The sequence below is a fragment of the Balaenoptera ricei genome, chromosome 2 (genome assembly GCF_028023285.1).
Source record: "Balaenoptera ricei isolate mBalRic1 chromosome 2, mBalRic1.hap2, whole genome shotgun sequence".
Classification (NCBI taxonomy): Eukaryota; Metazoa; Chordata; class Mammalia; order Artiodactyla; family Balaenopteridae; genus Balaenoptera; species Balaenoptera ricei.
The window spans coordinates 37,904,974-37,925,412 of NC_082640.1; the positions used below are offsets into that span (position 1 = coordinate 37,904,974).

Sequence of the window (20,439 nt, forward strand, 5' to 3'; positions counted from 1 at the left end):
CAGGTTGTAAATAATCGCGTGAAGCTCAGCAGTGAGACAAAAGTTTGGGATGGGCAAGTGGATAACAATAAAGGACAGAGACAGGAGATGCAACAAAGGAGGATACACAGAGAGAGGAACCAAAGGAGACGGAAGTGCAGCCTAGGAGAATGCAGGAGGACAAAAAAGTGTGTCATGGAAGCTGAATATGAGAATTACAAGGAGGTAAAGGGGATCATCAGTGAGATCAACTTAGAAGACAACCACTAATAGATGTGGTTAGTGTTCACAATTTTTAAAGGGTAAAGGGAAAGAAAGGTCACTAGAATCAGCACTTAGGAGGGCACTGGTAACCTTTATAGGAGCACAGTTTGCCAATGCCTGAAATTGCTCTAACAAGGGACACAATCTTTCATTCTGCAATAAGAAACAAAAGGCTTAAAATTCAAGCAACTCCTTAAGTTAAAACAATAGCAAGCTCATTTTTTCCAAAGTGTAATGAACCACAGAATTTTGGAATTGGAAGGGTGCATACTGATCATCTATCTAATCCTCATTTTATGGTTGAGGGAAGTCCAGTACAGTGCAAGTTTCAAGGAAGAACCAGACCAGTGCAAGTTTCAAGGAAGAACCAGACCAGGGCCAGAGCTACTACCCAGTCCAGGCCGCGGAATACACGAAGCCCCTATGTAAAGCCCCCTCTGCTTCACCAGTAAACATGGAAGTGCCTGTCTAGAACTAAACATAATATTGATACATTGAGAGTAGAGGCTTTATTTACAATGATACTCAAACAGGATTTAGCAAAAGATCCTCTTCCTCCTTATCTCATCAGCATGGGCTGTACTTCATAAACAAAAAAGAAATATCCTGGGGGCAGGAAGTAAACTCTCTCCTCAGATATGTTCTCTAAATCCAAATAAGTTCCCTGCTCCCCAGCTCTTAGGAGCATAGTTGGTAGACATTTTATTAGCAGCTGGGATTCAAACTCCTGCATCCCACTGAGGAACATGTCCAGGGAAGACATCAACACTGGCCGGGAAAAGTTCAGGCTTTCACCTCACTCATGGCCTCCATAAGGCGAGCGCTGTTGGTGACTGCTGTCGTCAGAAAAATGAACCTGTACCCTAAGGAGTCAAAAGCACCACCATACGTGACTGAGAGCAGATTTAAGCCCCGACCACCAGCCACGTCAAGCCCCTCCAGTTCCATGGCCCTAGCTGGGTCAGAGCACCAGTTTATAGTCATAGATGTGTCAGTGCCATGCTCCTGGGCACAGCAACTTGCCACGCTTGGTGGAACTGGGCTTCCTGCTATTCAGCCCACAGCAAGATGGCAGTAAGTGGTACCCAGAGGCCAGTAAAGAAGCCTTCCTGAGGGCTGCCCTTTGTCCCCCAGATCCCACAGAAGCCTGATCTCACCTTTCTCTCTGCCCAGGAACCGGAGGGCTGAGATCTCAGAGAATGTGCAACCACCCAAGAACACCACCAAGATGAGGCGCAGGGACTCGCTGGAAGCCTTGTCTTCCTTGGTCATGTCTGCAAAGACCAGACCAGACTCAGCTCTTCACCGGCACTACTGGATGATGCATCCGGCCCTCCTCTCGTTTCACCCCGACCCCACTGCGCAAGGCCACGCACCTGTGAATGCCAGCTCACTGCAGTTGAGAAGCCGCACCACTTCGTCCAGGCCCTGCCAGCTTTGCCGCTCCAGCACCTGGGAAGGCACAAGTGCTAGTTTCAAGTCTAGCAGCAGCCAGACTGTCACATTTCTTGCTAGTCACTCAGGTAGTTAAAAGTTGGGCCAGGCCCGGGACTAAGAGAAAGCAGAGAGCATGAAATATGAACAGGAGCGAGCCACTCGTTCTCACCTGCTCAATGATTCGGCAGCTGAGGGGCACGTAAGCACCACTGAACACATATGCCATGTCACGTGGCACCTTCAGATCATACTCGCCATCCACACGTGGGATCTAGAGGGCAAAGGGGACTGTATGAGGCAAGTGACCACTCAGCCCTCCAGTCCTTTACAGGGTCAGAGAAAAGTGGCATACCCCTAAGAACAGTTCTTACTTCAACTAAAGTGAGAACCAGCAATAGCCTTGGAGGAAAAAAAAAAAAAAGAATCCATAACCAAAGATGAAAGCTGTTCAGTGCCTGCTGATTCTCTTGAATGAGTTTCCACGCTCGCTGGAAGGAGGAACCCCTTCTGACCCTTCAGCGACATGGGACATGTCTGTCACTGAAGCAGCACTCAGTGTATTCTCTGACATTGGTAGGTGTGAGTTATGTGTTTATTAAATGAATGAACCTTTGTGTCTTGTCTCATTATTAAGCTCATGCTATAATGCTACCACACAAAAGGATCTTTATAAAAACAAAATGACAGAGAGGTTTTTGTGGGTTCAAAGTACTTCACGAAGGACTGACCCCACTGCCTCCCTTGTCCACCCCTGTTCTACATACCAGATTCAGCTTCTTGCTGATAGCGCGGAAATTGCTCCTCTTGGCCAGAGAACTGAAGGCATCAGTAATCTTTCCTGGGAAAGAAATCTGTGCTGGTTTCATCTAAGGTTTATGGATTAATGATGCTGCCGCAGGTGATACCACTCAGGAAATGACAGGAGCCCCTCTTCTCAAATAGCAGGACCTATCACATCTGAAGATCCCCCTCAAAGCCGTTCACCTACAGTTCCCTGGAACTGATTAAGACAATCACCACCCTTCTCCCACCCACAGTCTTCCTCCTCCTACAGGGTACCAGCCCTCTACTAAATGCAATCTACAGGGTGATCCTAGTTTACTGGTTAAGTGTACGGCCTTTGGAGTCAAATCTGACTTACTAAGGGGCCCTGAAGAAGTCACTTAACCTCCCTAAGCCTCGGTTTCCTCATGTGTAAAATGGAGATAATAAAACTTACCACATAGAAACTTTGCGAGGATTAAATGAGAAAGTGTATCTAAAAGGCTTAGCACATCAGTGTTCAATAACTGGAAGCTGCTCTTACAAGCAGAAGTAGTGGCAGTCAGGACAGTAACAGTAAGGAACCACTTTCTCCTTCCCCAGCTCATTCTCTCCCCACCAGGGTGCTCTGCCCGTTGAGAGAACAGGCAACAACAGCCGAGGAGGGTGAAAGGGGTTACCTGCACTCCCTGCTCACCTGCAGCCTTGTCCGTCACCAGCTTGCTCACTTTACTCTCCACGGCTGTGAGGGTGTCCCCCGGGGCCTGCTCCGTTAGGAGCCCAGCTCGCCGCAGATTGGAGAAGGTTAGCAGGTGCTCGGGGCCATAGCTCTGAAGAAAATGCAATTCAGCTCTCTACCGAGCGTCCACCAAGGGCCTAGCACTGTTAGGTGATACGGAGGTGGGGGAGAGGAGGATTATGCGCTCTGTGTCCTGAACAGCGCACACTTGTTTGTGGGGAAGATTTTCATATCAGAAATCACCAAATGCCAAACAAAGAATAAAAGCAGCACAGAACAATTAAAGAGCACAGAAAGCTATCGATGTAAGGAGGTGGGGAAGGCTTCACAGAGGAGGTAGGACTTGAGAAGGACCTGGAAGGAAAGGTGTATCGACGCCTCGCAAGGTGCTAAATAAATGGAGAACCCAGGAGTAAGAACTCTCCACTGGGTCCAACAGCTGAATTGTTCAAATTCCCCCCGCATTGGCCACATAAGAGGGGAGCAGAGTGAAACAAGGGCAGTGGGAAGGGTCTCTGTGTGTGAAAGGTGACCATCCCCACAACCTCTGAGAGGGAGGCTCATGGGAACAGGAGGGTGATGGGGACAGGAAAGGGACCGTTTCTTCTTTTGCCTCTTTCGAAAATGTCCAATGACCTCCCTCCACCAAGTTCCCTCAAGAACACGGTCTCCTGGCCTTACCTGCAGATACTGGGTTTTCAGGGATCGGTAATCCTTGGGGATCAAACCTGAGGGTAAGGAAGATAAAGGTTCATGAGCCAGTTGAGGTGTCCTAAAGTGTACAAACCAACCAACCAACCAACAAACCAACCCTCGTCCCCCCACCAAAAAAAAAACCCTAGTCAGAAGGAAGGAGTCAGTACATAACATTAACCTTGCATCCTATGCAGTTGATTCTAAATTGACTCCTAAATTTAAGCTCGCTTTTTGAAAGATATAGCCTGGATCTGAGAGTTCCAAGGAAGAGCCCCGAGGAAGGGACACCGAAACGAAAGCTAATCTAATCCGTAGTGGGGGGTGGGATGCGGCAGGAGGGAGGACAAGGGCCTTCCCGTTCATTTCTCCCTGGCTATGGGCCAGTTTTCTGGGGAACTGCTCAACAGCTAGTGAGGAATAGGAAAAGTGTTCACATGAGCTCCCAAAGTGCAGTCTTAAATGTTTTTCTCCACAGAGGTAAGAAGAAATGGAATTCCAACTACAATAAAGGAGATTTAGAATAAGCAAATAACGTCTTTGGATAGAAAGCAACCTTAAAGAATATTTGCCAACTGGAAGACTTCAACACTCAAAACAAGTTGCCATGAAAGGCTGCAGAATCTGAGCTTTTAAAATGTTTATGAAATTGGTTTTTCCTGGACTGTATCTTGATTATGAAATCTTGTTGAGGGTAGGAGGCCAGATGGAATGATGAGAGAAATGCCACTCAGCTCTACCCCTTTGCAGTCCTACGATGGGACAGGCCTTGTACCGGGGGGTTGGGGAGGGTGGATGTGGTCCTGTTTAGGGCTGGAACAATAAATTACCTTATGACCTGGGAATGTTTCACCCAAAACAAAAACTGCTTTATTTTACAGGGGAAAGAATCCACGAGATTACAGGGGACTATCCCTAAGGTACAGCTTTTCAATCTGGCGTCTTTGGTCCCTGGGGCTCACCATTCTCAGTGATGGACAAAAGGCACATGAGGCGAAGGCTTTCTATGGGTGACACCTGCACAGGAAGAAAGAGTCAAGGAGAATTCAAGTTTCATAACACACGTTCTCTCCTCTTGCTTCCGCTTGAGCCTCACCTCTAAACGCTGTTCCCAATATCTCCCCTCTTCCCGCCTCACCTGCCGGTCTATGTGCTCTTCAATGTAGTTGGTGCTCTCACGGATGCTGAAGCCCTCCAGCAGCGCTGCGAATAATCAGAGGAGAGCCTGTTACTGGGGGAGCGGCTCAGCTGTTGCCATCTATGCTAATGGGCGTCTGTCTCCTCATCTCTTGGGGTGGGTTAAGGGGCCCCCAGGGCTTCTAGCAGGAACCAACATTCCACACAGCCAGCATCAGCTGGAAAGAGCCAGAGAGCATCTTTTCAGGGCGGGCTGGGGCTGGGAGCCAGGGAAGCAGAAGCAGGAGAAGTAGCCAAGTCACCATGCTCAGTCTTGATGAGCTCCTGGAAGTCCTGCTTGGTTTTCTTCTTCATGATGGATTCACAGGCCCCGATATCTGCAGACAGGACAAAAGGGGAGCTGACGTATACCTGGTTCTGGAAGAATGTCTCTTTATTGTCCAGAAGAATAAGGACCTCTTAAGGCAAAGTGCAGGAGCACTTCTTCCCACTTTAGACCAAAGAAGAGCACTATTTTCCAAATGAACAGGGATCTCCTCCCAGATCTCCTCTGCAGGGATCCCTTTGCCCTACCCTCAAGCTGAAACCTACGGAGACTCAGCAGGCGGTGCTCCTGCTTCAGTCCCTTGAGCTCCTGGGACACGAAGTTCTTCATCTGCTTGATGTCCATGCCTCTCCGGCGCTGTGGGGACATTCCCATGAGGTCAGCCCCTCTGCCCTCAGATGTGAGCAAGCACTACCCTCCCTCAGTTCCCACCCACTGTAGCATCAGAAGGGGAGCCAAAGGGCAGCAGCCTGGGGAGCCACTGAGGAAACAGACGGAGGACCTGGGCTGGGAGCCTCACATCATACTGGGCCTGCAGGTTCCGGGCCTTCTGGCTCAAGAAGCCAAAGACATTGGAGAAGTGCTCGTTACGAATCTCATTAAACACCTGCAAGGGGAATAAGACAGGAACAAATTACTATACAGACTTATACCTTGTTCCTTCCTGCCTCATCAGGGTAACAACAGCACAGGGAGAGTGCTCAGCTATTCTAGCAGAAGTACAAAGAAAGCCGAGCTGGTATCAGTCAGGACATGTCAAATCCCTGCTATGTGCTCTGGGTTGTGCTCTTAACTGGCAGGGTGTCCCTCTCTCCTGGGGACTCGGCCTCTCCTCCCAGTGCCGGGGCCCACAGCCTCATGGTGGCAGTGGCCCTGGGGAAATCCTCTGCTGGCACCCATGTGCTCACCTTGTCCTCGGCGTTGAGCAGCACCTTCAGGCTCTTGTCAGAGGATGTGACTTCTGGGCCAAAGTCGACACTCCCTTTGAGAGCAGAGGAAACAGCTATGAGGATCTTTGATGAGTCCTTCCTTCCCCTCCCTTTCCTGAACTGCCATTAAAGGTCCCCCAGGGACTTCCCTGGTGGTCCAGTGGTTAGGACTCTGAGCTTCCAATGGCAGGGGCCCAGGTTCCATCCCTGGTCAGGGAACTAAGATCCCACAAGCCACAGAGCGTGGCCAAAAAAAAAGGAAAGAAGATTTAAACGTTCCCCAAACTATTTGGAAGGCAGCAGTTCACTCCAAGCCTGGGTCTCTCCCACAAGTCCTGCACCCTCACCGTGGGAAGCCCCAGGAGCTGAGGACCCCTCCGTCTCGCCGAGATGCCACTTACCACACTTGACGCGGAAGGTGTCATCCACCAGGCCCTCGTAAACCACCTGGGAGCAAAGTGCCGTCACAAAGTCCACGTCTGAAACCAAGATCCCCGACCGTGAGGGTCCTCCCCGATGCAGCCTCCCACCCAGTTTGCTCAGTATCTGCTCAAGTGCCTTCCATGGGTCCCAAGTGCCCACGCCCCGAGTCAACGCTGGCATTCACAGCCCCAACTTGAGGATCCCAGCTGTGCCACCATGTTTCCCATATTCCCGTATCTTCTAGGGTCGACAGATGAGAGGACTGCTGAGCATACTTTACCTCTGTCCAGGAGAAAGACATGTCCAATTTCTGGCCTTCGGCCCTTGGTTTCACCATCCTCCTCCTCTTCCAGTTTCCTCCACAATTCATGTGACATCTGCCAGGGCCCAAGACATTCGCAATCTTATGTCCAGGTCCCTTGTGCAGCCCCACACCTACAGAACCCAACCCTTTTCCATGTGATCCTTCTCCTTGACCCCGAGAGGAGCTAATTATTAACAATATTATCTCTTCTACTCCCACCTGTTCCTACCCCTCCCCATCCTGCCCCACACCAGTGAAGGAGTCTCTCCGCCCCCAAAGATTTAGGGATGCTACCCAGAGGTCCCGGGCTCTTGCCATTCTGTTAACCACACAAGTTCTCCCCTCCGGGGACCTACTCCGGAGCAATGAAAGCAAGGTAAAGAATATACCTCACATCCCAGATGCCCATGAATAATCCTTGGTGGTTAGAAAACAAGTGAATAGGGGCTATCAGGACACAGAACTGCTCACCTTAGCACATCTGCCAATTCCATAGCAGTTAGGGAAGGGTCCATAGAGCGTGCTGAGGAGGTGCAAGGCCTGTGCCACAGTGTTGATCCAACACTGATCTCCTTCCTGCAGGGACCACATGGGCCACAAAGATATGGATCAACCCGACAGATCCATCTGGAAAGTGGATAGGCCTAGAAGCCCTGCGCAGAAAGGCAGGGTCTGGGCAACACTTGCAAAAGTCCATTTTCATTGGCCCCAAAGGAAGCCCCATGAACATCAAGCGGTAGTATTCCATCTCCAAATTACTATCACTCATGATAAATTATGAGCTGGATGAAGGTTGAATCCATATTTCTAGCCCACAGGACCCCATGTCTGTCCCGACTCCTTGATGCCAAGACCCAAGGGCCCTGCATTTACCAGGAAGTAGTCTCTGAAAAATTCTGGTAGTTCCATGCTCAACAGATCCACATCAAGAGGCAACAAAGAGAAGGCCCATTCGTCACAGCTCACATCTGTGGGTACAGAGAGCATCAGCCTCCCTGCCGAAGGCACGTGGCTCCACCTTAAGAGGGAAGCTCCACTACAGCCATGCAGAAACTCCTGAGTGCCTGCCACACGCCAGGTACTGCACTGAGCATGGGATGCTCAGAGATGAATAAGATACAGTTTCTGCCTGGAAGGGGCTCACAGGCTGATAAGGAAAGGAGACATGTACGTAACAGCCTGTAATACAGTGGGATCAGTGGTGTGTTTTCATTAGATCGCCAACCAAAAGTGCTGATGAAACACTCCTTCATTTATGCATTATTGGACAAATACTGACGGAAAGCCACATATGTATGGCGCTAGGCTAAATACTGGGGACATGGTGGTAAACAGAATAGACATGCTCCTGACTTCTGGAGCTGACAATGTAGTGAGAGAGTACACACCAGACAAATTTAACTACAGTTATATGCTCCAAAGAAGTAAAACAGCAACCTATGAGCACAAACATTTCAGGGATCTAACCTCAACTACAGGTACAGGAAAGACTTCCCTAAAGAAGAGACATTTGGCTTAGAACTTGAGTATGATTTGGGTAGGCAAAAAGCCGTAGGGTGAGGAATATTCTAGGCAACAAGAACAGGTGTGTGAAGTCCCCATGGCTGGAGGGTAGTGAGTCAGGAGAGAGGAGCGGCACATGATGAGGTGAAAGGGCCAGGAAGGGGCCAGACTGTAGAGGCGCAGGAGGCCATGCTGAGGATTCTGGGCTTTAATCTGAGCCACTGCAGGATTTCCAGTAGGGAGGACGGTGACCAGCTTTGTGTTGCATGGAGGATGGAGTGAGGAATACATACAGGAGGGAAGGCACGATTTTTGCTTGTGGGAGTCTTGGGAGGTAAGAAGAGAGCATCGGTGATTTTCAACTATAGCCCCACTAGTATTCTAATTTGGGGTCTTCCTTCCCATTCTCAGGACCCTCTCCTCCTGCCAGGCCAACAGGAATGAGGCAGGGAAAAGGAGGAGATGGGGACGGGGAACAACCATCACGGCCTTCTTGCACACGTCCTCCCCCTTTCCACTCATATCCGTCTCCTCTCACCTCCATAGATGCCCTCTTCCTCAAGCACCATCTCGCACGCATAAAACTGAAAGAGAAAGGGAAGCTGATTAGTAACCCCCTTCTCCATTCTTTCCATTTCTCTGGAGTTCCTCTGTGGTCACTGATGAGGACCACACTTATTGAACCCAGTGAAAAAGACAAGAGAACCCAGACTCTTAGATCTAGAAAGGACCACTGGAATCATTGGCCCAACGCTTTGTTTCCTTTTCAGCCATTTCATTCATTTATTAAGTCAATTGCTTTTTTCTCCCTGACTGGAAAAGCTTTACAAAGGAGAAGGTATTCAGCTGTCATGGAGGGGTGGGTCCTGCAGGCAGAGACAGGAAGCAGGGCATGACAGTGCTATAGAAACAGAGGAGGAGGAGCAGGTGGAGGTAAAAAGCAATGGTGTGGAGAGAGGAGGGATGGAGTTCTGGTTAGGACATGTCCATGGGACCTCTGCAGACACCGAGGGAGGTCTGGACAGACAGCCTCGGGGGTTAAAGGCACATATACTGCATTTAAAGTGGATAGTTTGTCCAAAAGAACACACAGAGAGAAGAGAGCTTAGGACAGGACTCTAGGGAACCAAAATTAAAAGGGTGCACAGTCCAAGACCGGGCAGAGAAGACCGAGAAAGAATACATAAAGAGGTGAGACTAGGAGAAAACAGCACCCCTAAATAGCACCTCTAAAGGCAGAGTTTCAAGGAAGAATGGGCAACAGTCTCAAATGCCAGAGAAGTTAAGTAGGAAGAGCATGACACAGACATCACTGGATTTGACAGCGGAGATCTTAGGTGACTAGATTAAAAGATGAAGGTGGACGTGAGGAAGCAGAAGAAGTGGCAGCAGATAATTCTTCAGTCTGGCCACGAATTAAGGGAGAGTCGCTGTCAGGGACAAGAGATGAGGAGAGAGAACTGTTTAGAAGGGATAGATATGGTTGAAGATATAAAAGAGTCTACTTGATGAAGCAAGAGAGTGGAGAAAGCAGGCAGGGATGGGACCAAGAACACAGGGGAGCCTCCACTCTTAGATGGGGAAAGGCCAGTGTCTCGTCCTCTTTTATTTTTTTATTTTTTGTAAATTATTTTTTATTTTATGTTTTTTTTGGCCATGCTGCATGGCTCGTGGGGATCTTAGTTCCCCAACCAGGGACTGAACCCACACCCTTGGCAGTGAAAGCGCAGAGTGCTAACCACTGAACCACCAGGGAATTCCCTCATCCTCCTTTGAGACAGGTGGGAAAAGGGTGAAATATTTGGAGGTAATGAGGAAGAAAGTTGAGGGCACTTCTGTCTGATAATGATGATGACAATAATAATAGTGGATGTGTATTATTTGTTTCACATGTACTAGGCATTGTTGTCAGTGTTTTAAAAGCATTACCTCTCTTGATCCTCATAATAACTCTATGAGGTGTGGAAGATTAATGTTAGGTTCGCCTTATTTTACAGTTATACAGAAGAGTCCTATTCATCCCTCATTCATTTATGTCAGTAAAACTGAAATCCTACAGGGCTACTTTTTTTTTTTAATTTTTTTAAAATTAATTAATTAATTTTATTAATTTATTTTTGGCTGTGTTGGGTCTTCGTTCCTGTGTGCGGGCTTTCTCTAGTTGCGGAGAGTGGCGGCTACTCTTAGTTGCGGTGCACAGGCTTCTCATTGCGGTGGCTTCTCTTGTTGCGGAGCATGGGCTCTAGGCGCCCAGGCTTCAGTAGCTGTAGCACACGGGTTTCAGTAGTTGTGGCTCATGGGCTCTAAAGTGCAGGCTCAGTAATTGTGGCACACGGGCTTAGCTGCTCCGTGACATGTGGGATCTTCCCGGACCAGGGCTCGAACCCGTGTCGCCTGCATTGGCAGGTGGATTATTAACCACTGCACCACCAGGGAAGTCCCTACAGGGCTACTTTTAATGCTAACTAATGGAACTCCATAGCCCAGTTTGAAAACTGCCAATCTTCATAATTAACAAAGGGAGTCTCAGGAAGAGAGAGAAAATTCCTCTTCCCTACAGCAACTAAGGAAGACACTGTCCTGTGATGGAAAATTAGGTCAAAGAATTTGATTAGATAGGGTGTTAGAAAGAAAAACTTCATAAAAATATCAATTTTCTTTTTCTGTGTGATATGGAGGCTTGTAGCATTATTTGAAACTGTTACCAACTTGTTCTATTCTCTGTTTAAACAAGTCTGTCCTTGGAAGTATAATTTGAAAAAAAGGGTCTTGTAAGACTCCAAAAACTAGAAATTACTGCTATAGCTCCTTTAATAACATTCAGAAGTAACCTGTAATTCTGATTGGTTATTTTACTCAATAATTTTCTTGCCCTGGTAATAATGCTACACTTGATATATTTATATTCCTAAACAGGATTAATAGCTGTAAGACTGTGCTATCAATCTTCAAATGATCTTCAAAGGAAGATCACTGGTTCTTTCCTCTTATTCCTTTTAAATGATGAGAAAACAATATAAGCCTATGATTCCTCTAGACTTCTTAATAGAAACTGAAAGTCATCTCATTTAAAAGAGATAAGTACTATTATCAACTCCATTTTATAGATGAGAAAACTGAGACACAGAGCAGTTAAGTAACTTATCCAAGATCACACAGGTAATAGGTGCTAAAGCATGGATTCACAGCCAGACAGTTTGGCTTCAGTGTCTTTAGTCTTACCTACTGCTTCTATTTTCTTTAGAATTTTCTTGGGAAAATTGCAAAGGAATAAATCCCTGTCCTTTCAACTTTAATTTCTACCTGCTCTAAGTGTGGCATGCACTACTTGGTATAACTGTATAGTCCTACGACGGGCAATGTATAGACCTGGTACATCATTCCTCCCAATCAATCAGGTTGAGGATGTACCTACAATGCACCCCGTTGATGTGGGGATGACAGGGGAACTTGATGGAATCGAGAAACGGAGATACTATGACAGATCACCTAACACTTACTGCAATTATTGAGGTAAAGATGGAAGAAACCTAGCCTGGCTATGCTAATTCACTATGTGACTGTGGGCTTCAGTTCCCTCAGCTGCTCCAAGCTTAGAGACCATTTTACTGCACCCTGTGTAAGAAAAACCTCTTCCAAAGTACACTGGTATGGTTCTGATAACCCAAGGGCAGCCCAGCCACATGCCTTCGATGAGCATGGGGCGGGGGGTGAAGATTTATTGTGTTTGTTATTAAAGAGATATAGGGAGAAAGTCATTGAAAAGCCATAACATTGTGCACCATTACTATATAGGAATTGGTGTTAGAAGGGATACATTGCAGGTTCTACTTCAAAAATGTCAATCTTTTCATTTAAAGAAATCTATGTAGAGGACACCTCTCACAACTGTACAATCTATATTCGGGGCAATTTGATGACAGACTCTGCTACCTTAATAAAAAAAAAAGTGACAGGTATTTTACTCAGTCACCTATAATTTGCTTTGAGGGAGATATAGCTGTTGGTCCCTTACCCCTTCCCAGTCCCCAATCCTGTTCTACCCTATGTCATTTCCACCAGGGTCCAAACTCACCTTCTGAGGACTGAAGATCACTTTGTATTTCCGAGTTCGGCCAGCCATTTTGTCAGCATTGACAAGATCTACAGACAGAAAGGATGCAATCCGAAAGCCATGGACCTTTGTTAGACTAGAAGCAAGGAAGCAGAGAGCCTCTACGAGGAGTATGGCCTACCCAAACAATTCTTTTCTTATTAAAGGGTTCTTATGGCCAAGGTCCTTAGACCTTCCCACCCTTTCCCAGGTCTTAGTTATAATGAACACCATGGCACACTCACTGGCAATGTACCGCATATTCTTGATGCGAGGTCTGACCAAGAAGCACAATCTATGGGAGAGAAGGGGGAAAAAACCTCAGCGAAGAAAAATCATGAAGTTGGTGATAGCAGCTTAGAAGAAACTTAAACAATGTCAACTCTTTCACCATTTGCTACAGTTCTCACCCCAGCCAAAGCCCTGCCAGCTCTTTTGGCTCACCACATACCAAACACACAAGACTCAGGACTTCCCTGGTGGCGCAGTGGATGAGACTCTGCGCTCCCAATGCAGGGGGCCCAGGTTCAATCCCTGGTCAGGGAATTAGATCCCACATGCATGCTGCAGCTAAGAGTTAGCATGCCACAACTAAGGAGCCGGCGAGCCAAAACTAAGGAGCCCGCCTGCTGCAACTAAGGAGCCCGCCTCCCGCAACTAAGACCTGGTGCAACCAAACAAATAAATAAATATTTTTTTTAAAAATGAGTATATAATTAAGAGTTTAAACACACACACACACACACACACACACACAAGACTCCCCCCGATAAAACAGGTATATCGTGGTGGGCTGGGGGCACTTATTGGCCTTATGGTGGACCCAGGAGTTCCTGCTCTCAAATAATTTACAGTCTATTGGGCAAAATAAGATGCATATATGTATGGAGTATATTAACAATCAAGTGTTAAAAAACAATACAAGAAAGTATATAAAATTGTTCTTCAAATTGGGGTTCATGGATGTATTCTCCATGTATCTAGGAGAATTTTTTCCTCTAAGGGAGGGTGTACATTACTTAAGTTGAGAAGTATTAAAAATAAAAACAAACACCAGACAACAGGCAGGATGTGACTGTGTGCCAGGTGAACAGGACAAACACTGAACCCCATGTAAGTCCAGAGGAGGAGAAAATCACCCCAGAATGGCAACTGAGAGCTGCGTGGAGGAGGCGGGGCTGGATTCTGATGGCTGGGTATTTGTCGCAAGAACAGTGAGGAGAGGAGAGAATTTCAGGCAGAGTGGGTGGAGTGGCCAAAAACACGGAGGTACGTGTGCAGAGCTGGGAAGCACGCAGAAGTGCGAGCTGAGTAGTGGGCACGTGAAAGAGACCAGGCTGGAAAGGGGGTGAGAGGCCTCCCTGCAGGCAGCCTTGGAATCTATGACGAACAATGAGGACCTCACTCGGTAAGTAAGGGAAGCCTTGAAGGTGCTTCAGGAGAGCCCAGTGAAAATATTTTTGAAAGATTAATCAATCTGGTTAGAGATGGTAGATTGGGTTAAAGAGAGAAGAGGACAAAGGAGGGAGAAACCGCAGAAAGGGAGACCAATTAAGAGGCTAAAGCATAACCTAAGGATGAAATTGTAAAAGAGGAGGGAAGTGAACCATGTCACAAACATCATGGTGCCAGATCTCGGCCAAGGACCGATCAAAGGCAAATGTGTAGGGACCTCCTCCAGCTTGGAGCCGAGACAGAGTCTCCCAGACACTCACTGTTCACTGGAGCTGAAGGCTGGCTTGTTCTCCACTTTGTACAGCTTGTCTACTTCATGTTGCTACAGAGAGAATCCAACAAAACAATGGACATAAGTGTGCTTGGAAACCCAAAGCCTGATACAATGACAGGGGTCTTCTGGAAGGGCTCCCTCCTATTTATACTAATTCTAGCAGTCAAAGTACCTCCCTGACAACCATCCCACTGAACCTTCCTCAAACTGTCAATAGAAAAACCAAAAATAAAACAATACAAAGAGTATCAATCCCCACTTGTCACTGCAAGTCTGCCATCCTCTATTTACCCTATAAGGGTAGTCACTCTTCAGTAATATGTACTGTTCATCAAAAGAAAAACTGCTTAATAGGAAAGAGGGGCCTGATACACGTGGGGAAAGGGGCAGGTACCTTTAGGATGGAGACATTGGCGATTCGATCCAACGGGCTCATGAGATCTGCCTCAATGAACAAGTCCTTTTTTCCTGGAAGCTGATGGAGACACAGTATCTTGGGTTACTCTCAGGTCACACAAGCTCCCTCGGCTGACAGCTCATCTAGCCATCCATTTAATAGAAGCACAGTCTCTGAGTTGGAAGGGCACTAGACCTCATCTACCCCAGCACCTTATTTATTGCCTATATCCACAGCTGACATTTCTCTACATATTCACCTATTTTGTCTTCTCATTTTCTGTACCAGTGGAAAGATATTTCACCTTCTTTCTAAGGTTAAGTCCTTGTCACTCAACCCTCCTGCTTGCCTGTGACCTTGTTCTACATCATTGCTCCTCTACTCCACTGCCTCTTCCACTCTGTCTCCTGATAACCCAATCGATTTCCTGCTGAACGAAGCCAAACAAAAGAAAACCGCGCCATGTATCCTGCAGCCCCTCAACTAACTGCCAAATATCTCTTTAAATGGCATTTTTCTTCTAATTACAAAAATAACCTATGTTCAAGGCAGAAAACTTAACCCAGGACAGTCCTCACCCACACACCCACTCTCCCACGCCAAATCCCTGTCATCTGGTTCCTGCTTCATCACTCTTGATGCTGCTTTTTCATCTGTCCAGAGGAAGGAGAGGTCATACTGAGCAGAAGAGAGGGGGAAGTCATTGAAAGTTTCCTCTCAACTAGGCTTTGACAAATGGGTAGGATGTTGGCAGTGATAGATTGAGATGGCAATCTAGCAAAGGCCAGGGAAAGAGAACAGGTTGAATGGTAAGGGCAGAACAAGCAATTCAGTTTGCCTGATGGGTAAGGTACATGTAAGGCAGTAGTCCTCAACCAGGGCTGATTTTGCCCCCCAGGGCACATTTGGTAAAGTCTAGAGACATTTTGGGTTGTCCACCTTGGGGCAGGGGGTGTTGCGGGCATCTAGTGGGTAGAGGTTAGGGATGCTGCTAAATATCCTACAATGCACAGAACAGTCCCACCACAAAGAATTAAGCAGCCCAAAATGTCCATAGCACCAAGGCTGAGAAATCTTGATGTAGGGGAATGGTGTGAAACAAGATTGAAATCTTTGACAGGAATTAGAGCATGAAGGGTACCAAATGCCAAGTTAGGGAGTTTGGTGTTGATCCTCTATGGAACAAGGAAAAATAGAAAGCTTTTGTACACTGAAGCATCCAATCAGCTGGGAATTTTCATTAGGTAAATCTGGGAACTGTGGGTAAAATGGATTGGAGACATGAGAAACTAGAGGTAAGGACTACACTTATGTGGTTAATGCAACAGTCCAAGCAGCCCAAGGACCTCCCTGGCGGTCCAGTGGTTAAGACTCTGTGCTTCCACTGCAGGGGGTGAGGGTTTGATCCCTGGTCGGGGAAGCGCGGCATGCAGCGGGGTGCGGCAAGAAAACAAAAGACAAACAAGCAGCCCAAGCCTGTTAATGAATGAGGACCTGATTTAGGCTGGTGGTGATGTGAACAAAAACAGGTTTTTTAAGAGATACATGGAACGTGTAATAGAATTTTTAAAAATACTTGAAAGAAATTAAGTGTTAACAGTGCTTGTATCTGATGGTAGGGTTATAAGTGATTTTCTTTTCTTTACACTTTACCTTCTGCATTTTCTAGAATTTGTTAGTGTTATTTTATAATCACCATTTTAAAAGTCAGGTGTAGGGCTTCCCTGGTGGCGCAGTGGTTGAGAATCTGCCTGCCAATGCAGGGGACACGGGTTCGAGCCCTGGTCTGGGAAGATCCCACATGCCACGGAGCAACTGGGCCCGTGAGCCACAACTACTGAGCCTGCGCGTCTGGAGCCTGTGCTCCGCAACAAGAGAGGCCGCGATAGTGAGAGGCCCACGCACCGCGATGAAGAGTGGCCCCCACTTGCCACAACTAGAGAAAGCCCTCACACAGAAATGAAGACCCAACACAGCCATAAATAAATTAATTAATTAAAAAAAAAAAAGTCAGGTGTAAGGAAATATCCACAGGACTCAGCAACTGGTTTAGTTAAGTGTGAGGACGGAAGAAGAGTCAAAGATGATTCTGAGGTTTCAAGCCTGAATAGCAGTGCCCATTAATAAGAATTAAGTCAGAGGAAGTTAGTTTGAAGAGGACATTACTGCACAGAAATCCACTCTGGCCACGTTGAGTCACCCTTGTGGGCAGCTCTTCCTCAGGTCATTCTATTTACAAGTTTCTATCCTTGGTCTCATTTACTGTCTTTCATGGGGATCTCACCTGAACTAGTGGTTCTAACTAGCATCTCTTTTCAATTCCTCAGACATTTGTTGGGTGTCTTTCATGTGCCAATCATTGTGCTACCACTACAGGACACATTACAGAGAAAGAAAATATGGTCCCACATCCCCTGAGGTTCTCCCAAGTCCCCATCTTTACCCCAGCTGCAATTTTACCTTTCTATCTGCTGATGTTACAAGCAGTATTTCCTACTAGCATCTTAACTTCACCCTATCCAAACTCAAACTACTCAACTTCCCCCACCAAAACTGTTCCTCTTTCTAATTCTTTTTCTCATTTCTATTCAATGTTCATGCAACAAATATTTATTAAGCACATGCTAAGTGCCTGATTCTAAGCTAGGTACTCACTAGGTATACATGTTGAACAAAATAGGTATGTCCCTGTCCTCAAGGACCTTCCAATCTAGTGGGGAATATGAACATTAAACAAATGACTATATACGTAATCCATTAAAATTACAGTAACAGCATTACTTTCTTATTAGCTCAAGTTAAAAATGTCAAACTCAGCTTTGCTTCTCCCTTAACCTTTACGACCAATCAATGTCTTTGAGTCTTTGACTCAAAAAATCCCATCAATTCCTTTCATTTCCACTGCCACTAATTTTGTGTGGGCCTTTATTACTTCAATCTGATCTATGGTCTCCTCACTGGCCTTCTTGTTTTGCCCATTTATCCAACTTCACAATGGCTATTAGAATCATCTTCAAGTACTGTTTCATGTCACATATTGGGGAAAATTTTTCAGTAGCTGCCTAATGCCTATTGTGTAACTTCTCATCCCTCTCTTCTCTGTATTACATGCCTGTCCTTCCCTGGTTCCTCAACTTTGCTCCTACCGGTCCATCTGCCTGGAACATCCTCTCCCATCTCCAAGGAAAATATGCTTATCTTCACACTCCAGCTCCTGGAAACTCCTAGATCACTCCAGCTAGAAATGATTGTTTCAGGCACCCTAGCTGTCACTCGTTCACCACATGATACCCTGTGTGTGGTAATTTGTGTTTCATACTGCTCCCACTGGAACGTAAGAACCCTAAGGACAAAGTTGTCTTAACCACCTTTCCATCCCCAGTGATGCCTGGCACTAGTGGTGTCTCCCTTGTCTGTATGAAAAAAAAAAGGGGGGGAGGGGGGATTTCCATTAACTCTCTGGCCAGATCGTCCCAAGGTTTCCTCCCTGAGTGCTTCATTTTGGACCTGCCACAGAAACTTCAAGGACAATACCAAGGGCCAAGAGCAAGACCAAGGGAGCTCAGTAAGAAAGAACTATGCATCCAGTGAGTGCTGGCTGTTGATACAGTAAAGGCCCCCAGCATGGCAGGCACTGACCTGCTCCAGCAGATAGATGAGCTGGTCTCGGGCCAGCCTCTTGAGCATGGAGAAGTCAGGCAGCTCTGGGGCATCCGGCCGATGGGGAAAAGCCATGGCAGCGGTCACCTGGGCCGCAGGGTGGAAGAAGGCGGACGCCCTCCGCTCTGAGAAGGCCGGCAGCGCCCCAGGGTAAGCGCAGGATGGCTCTCCTTCAGGTAAGGGCACGGACTTCGAAAGAGCCCCCGAAGGGGCCCTCGCTCCTCAGCCACACTGGAGGAATGAATGGCCACCTCCTGGCCGGACAGCCGCAGCCTCGGGGGACCTCGCCTCAGGCCTGCAGCCACTTTGTCCCACCCCACCCCTCCCGGTCCACTCTGCCGGTCCGCAGGATTAGGGTCTACACCTGCAGAGATACCCGCCTCCTGCCAAAGAGAGGGACGACTTCCTAGACCTCCCGGAAGTCCCGTGCACTCGCCCTGCGCTCAGCGTACCCGGAAAAGGACGGCGTCCTGGAAGGGACATTTGAAAACGAGCGGCAACGCGTCAAGGTTCAGTTTCATTCCTAACCAGAGGCGAGTGTTCCTGTGATAAAAGAATTATACCTTAAACTAACTTTGAAGGGTACACCCAATTCTCCTAGCTCACTCAAGCAAGCGTTGGGCACTTGCTCGATTTTTAGAACTTGGTGAAATCGGCGAAACCAACTCGGAATCCGGAGGGCATTGATCACTGAGGATCTGGGCTGTCAATCAAATCTACTCCACAAATTTAGCTGCAAGCTGGGAGCTCTCTGGCTTCCGAACTGCGGGAGGCCAGACGCGTGGAGTTGCGGGGCGGGTGTGAGGGGAGAGAAGAGGAACGCATTAGGAGCCAATGGAAGCCAAGTCTCGCCAGCTGTGACCTTTCAATACCGGAGTTTTGACTCATTAATGCCCTTCGTGGGAAAATGGGTAAATAAACTGTGGCATAGTCATACAATAAAAATAACTGAATAAATGAAAGAAGCCAGACACGAGAGTGGCATCTGCATGCCATTTCTATCAGGTTCTCGAACAGGAAAAACTATAGTGAAAAATTTAAGAAAAGTGATTGACTTTGGGGATGAAAATTGGGAAGAAAATTAGGGAATTTTCAGGGGTGATGGTAAAGATCTATATTTACCTTGTTAAAAAAAAAAAAAAGCTTATAGGAGACATTATAATGGACAGATCCGGCTGACAATACCTGAACTCACTAATCAATCGTGACATCACATCATCATCTCCTGGTGAGATGCATGGGAAGCACATGTTAAACCTGATCAAGCCTCAGGATCTAATTACCAGTTCATAGGAAATACAGAGGGTAGTGGAAACATGATAAAAGACATCACAAGGATAAAATCAACCATGTCCAAAAAGCAGAAAATTATATGTGTCAAATAACCTGTCAAATGACAATGAGAAGAAAGTGGAAGGGGAAACTACTTTAGAATAAAAGACTTCTGGGACATAACAACACAATGCAATATTGCGATGTGTGGACTTTGTTTGGATCCTAATTCAAAGAAATCAACCAGAATATTATTAGGATATTAGCTGATAATAAGGAATTCCTAAAACTTTCAAGGTATAGTAATGGCTTATATGTCTGTGTTAAAAAGGAGCCCCTATCTCTTTGAGACACAGACTGAAGTACTTACAGATGAAATAATATGATGTCTGGGATTTGCTTTAAAATAAGCCAAGGGGATCTGTGGGGCAATGAAGAAAGATTGGCCATTTGTTAAATGTTGAAGCTGGGTGATGGGTACACATGGGTTTATTGCATTACAATATTCTACTTTCGAATGTTTGAAAACTTATAGAAGATTAAGCAAAAAAACAAAACAAAACTTTTATGCTCACACTGGGCTTCAAGAGCTTGTTTAGTATTTTTTACTGAGCTTCCTCTCACCCCCTCCCCTTAGATCAAATCTTGGCTGCACAGAAAGGTAGAAGCTGCCCTTCACAGATGAGTGACATATACACCCGCCATGTTGCAGGGATTTAAGTCCCTTCTGTCGTACAGTTTGCCAGCCTCTTGAGTTTGGCCCCAAGTTGCTGTGAGGTGCCCATTTCACCCA

The 20,439-nt window shown here is 46.8% G+C and overlaps 1 protein-coding gene across 1 annotated transcript; it reads right to left on the reverse strand.

Moving 5' to 3' along the window:
- Positions 1-733: 733 nt before the first annotated feature.
- On the reverse strand, positions 734-18,796 carry VPS33B (VPS33B late endosome and lysosome associated). The gene is made up of 23 exons (XM_059912464.1): positions 18,354-18,796; positions 14,712-14,792; positions 14,304-14,365; positions 12,834-12,883; positions 12,571-12,638; positions 9,034-9,079; positions 7,866-7,960; positions 7,464-7,568; positions 6,969-7,065; positions 6,667-6,744; positions 6,245-6,318; positions 5,857-5,943; positions 5,603-5,693; positions 5,314-5,388; positions 5,013-5,077; positions 4,837-4,891; positions 3,863-3,909; positions 3,140-3,272; positions 2,445-2,518; positions 1,850-1,951; positions 1,620-1,695; positions 1,401-1,517; positions 734-1,106 (listed from the first exon to the last, which is right to left on the reverse strand). Exons 1-23 carry the CDS (start codon positions 18,447-18,449, stop codon positions 1,027-1,029), a joined length of 1,854 nt encoding a protein of 617 aa, XP_059768447.1. The 5' UTR covers positions 18,450-18,796; the 3' UTR covers positions 734-1,026.
- Between the last annotated feature and the right edge of the window lie 1,643 nt (positions 18,797-20,439).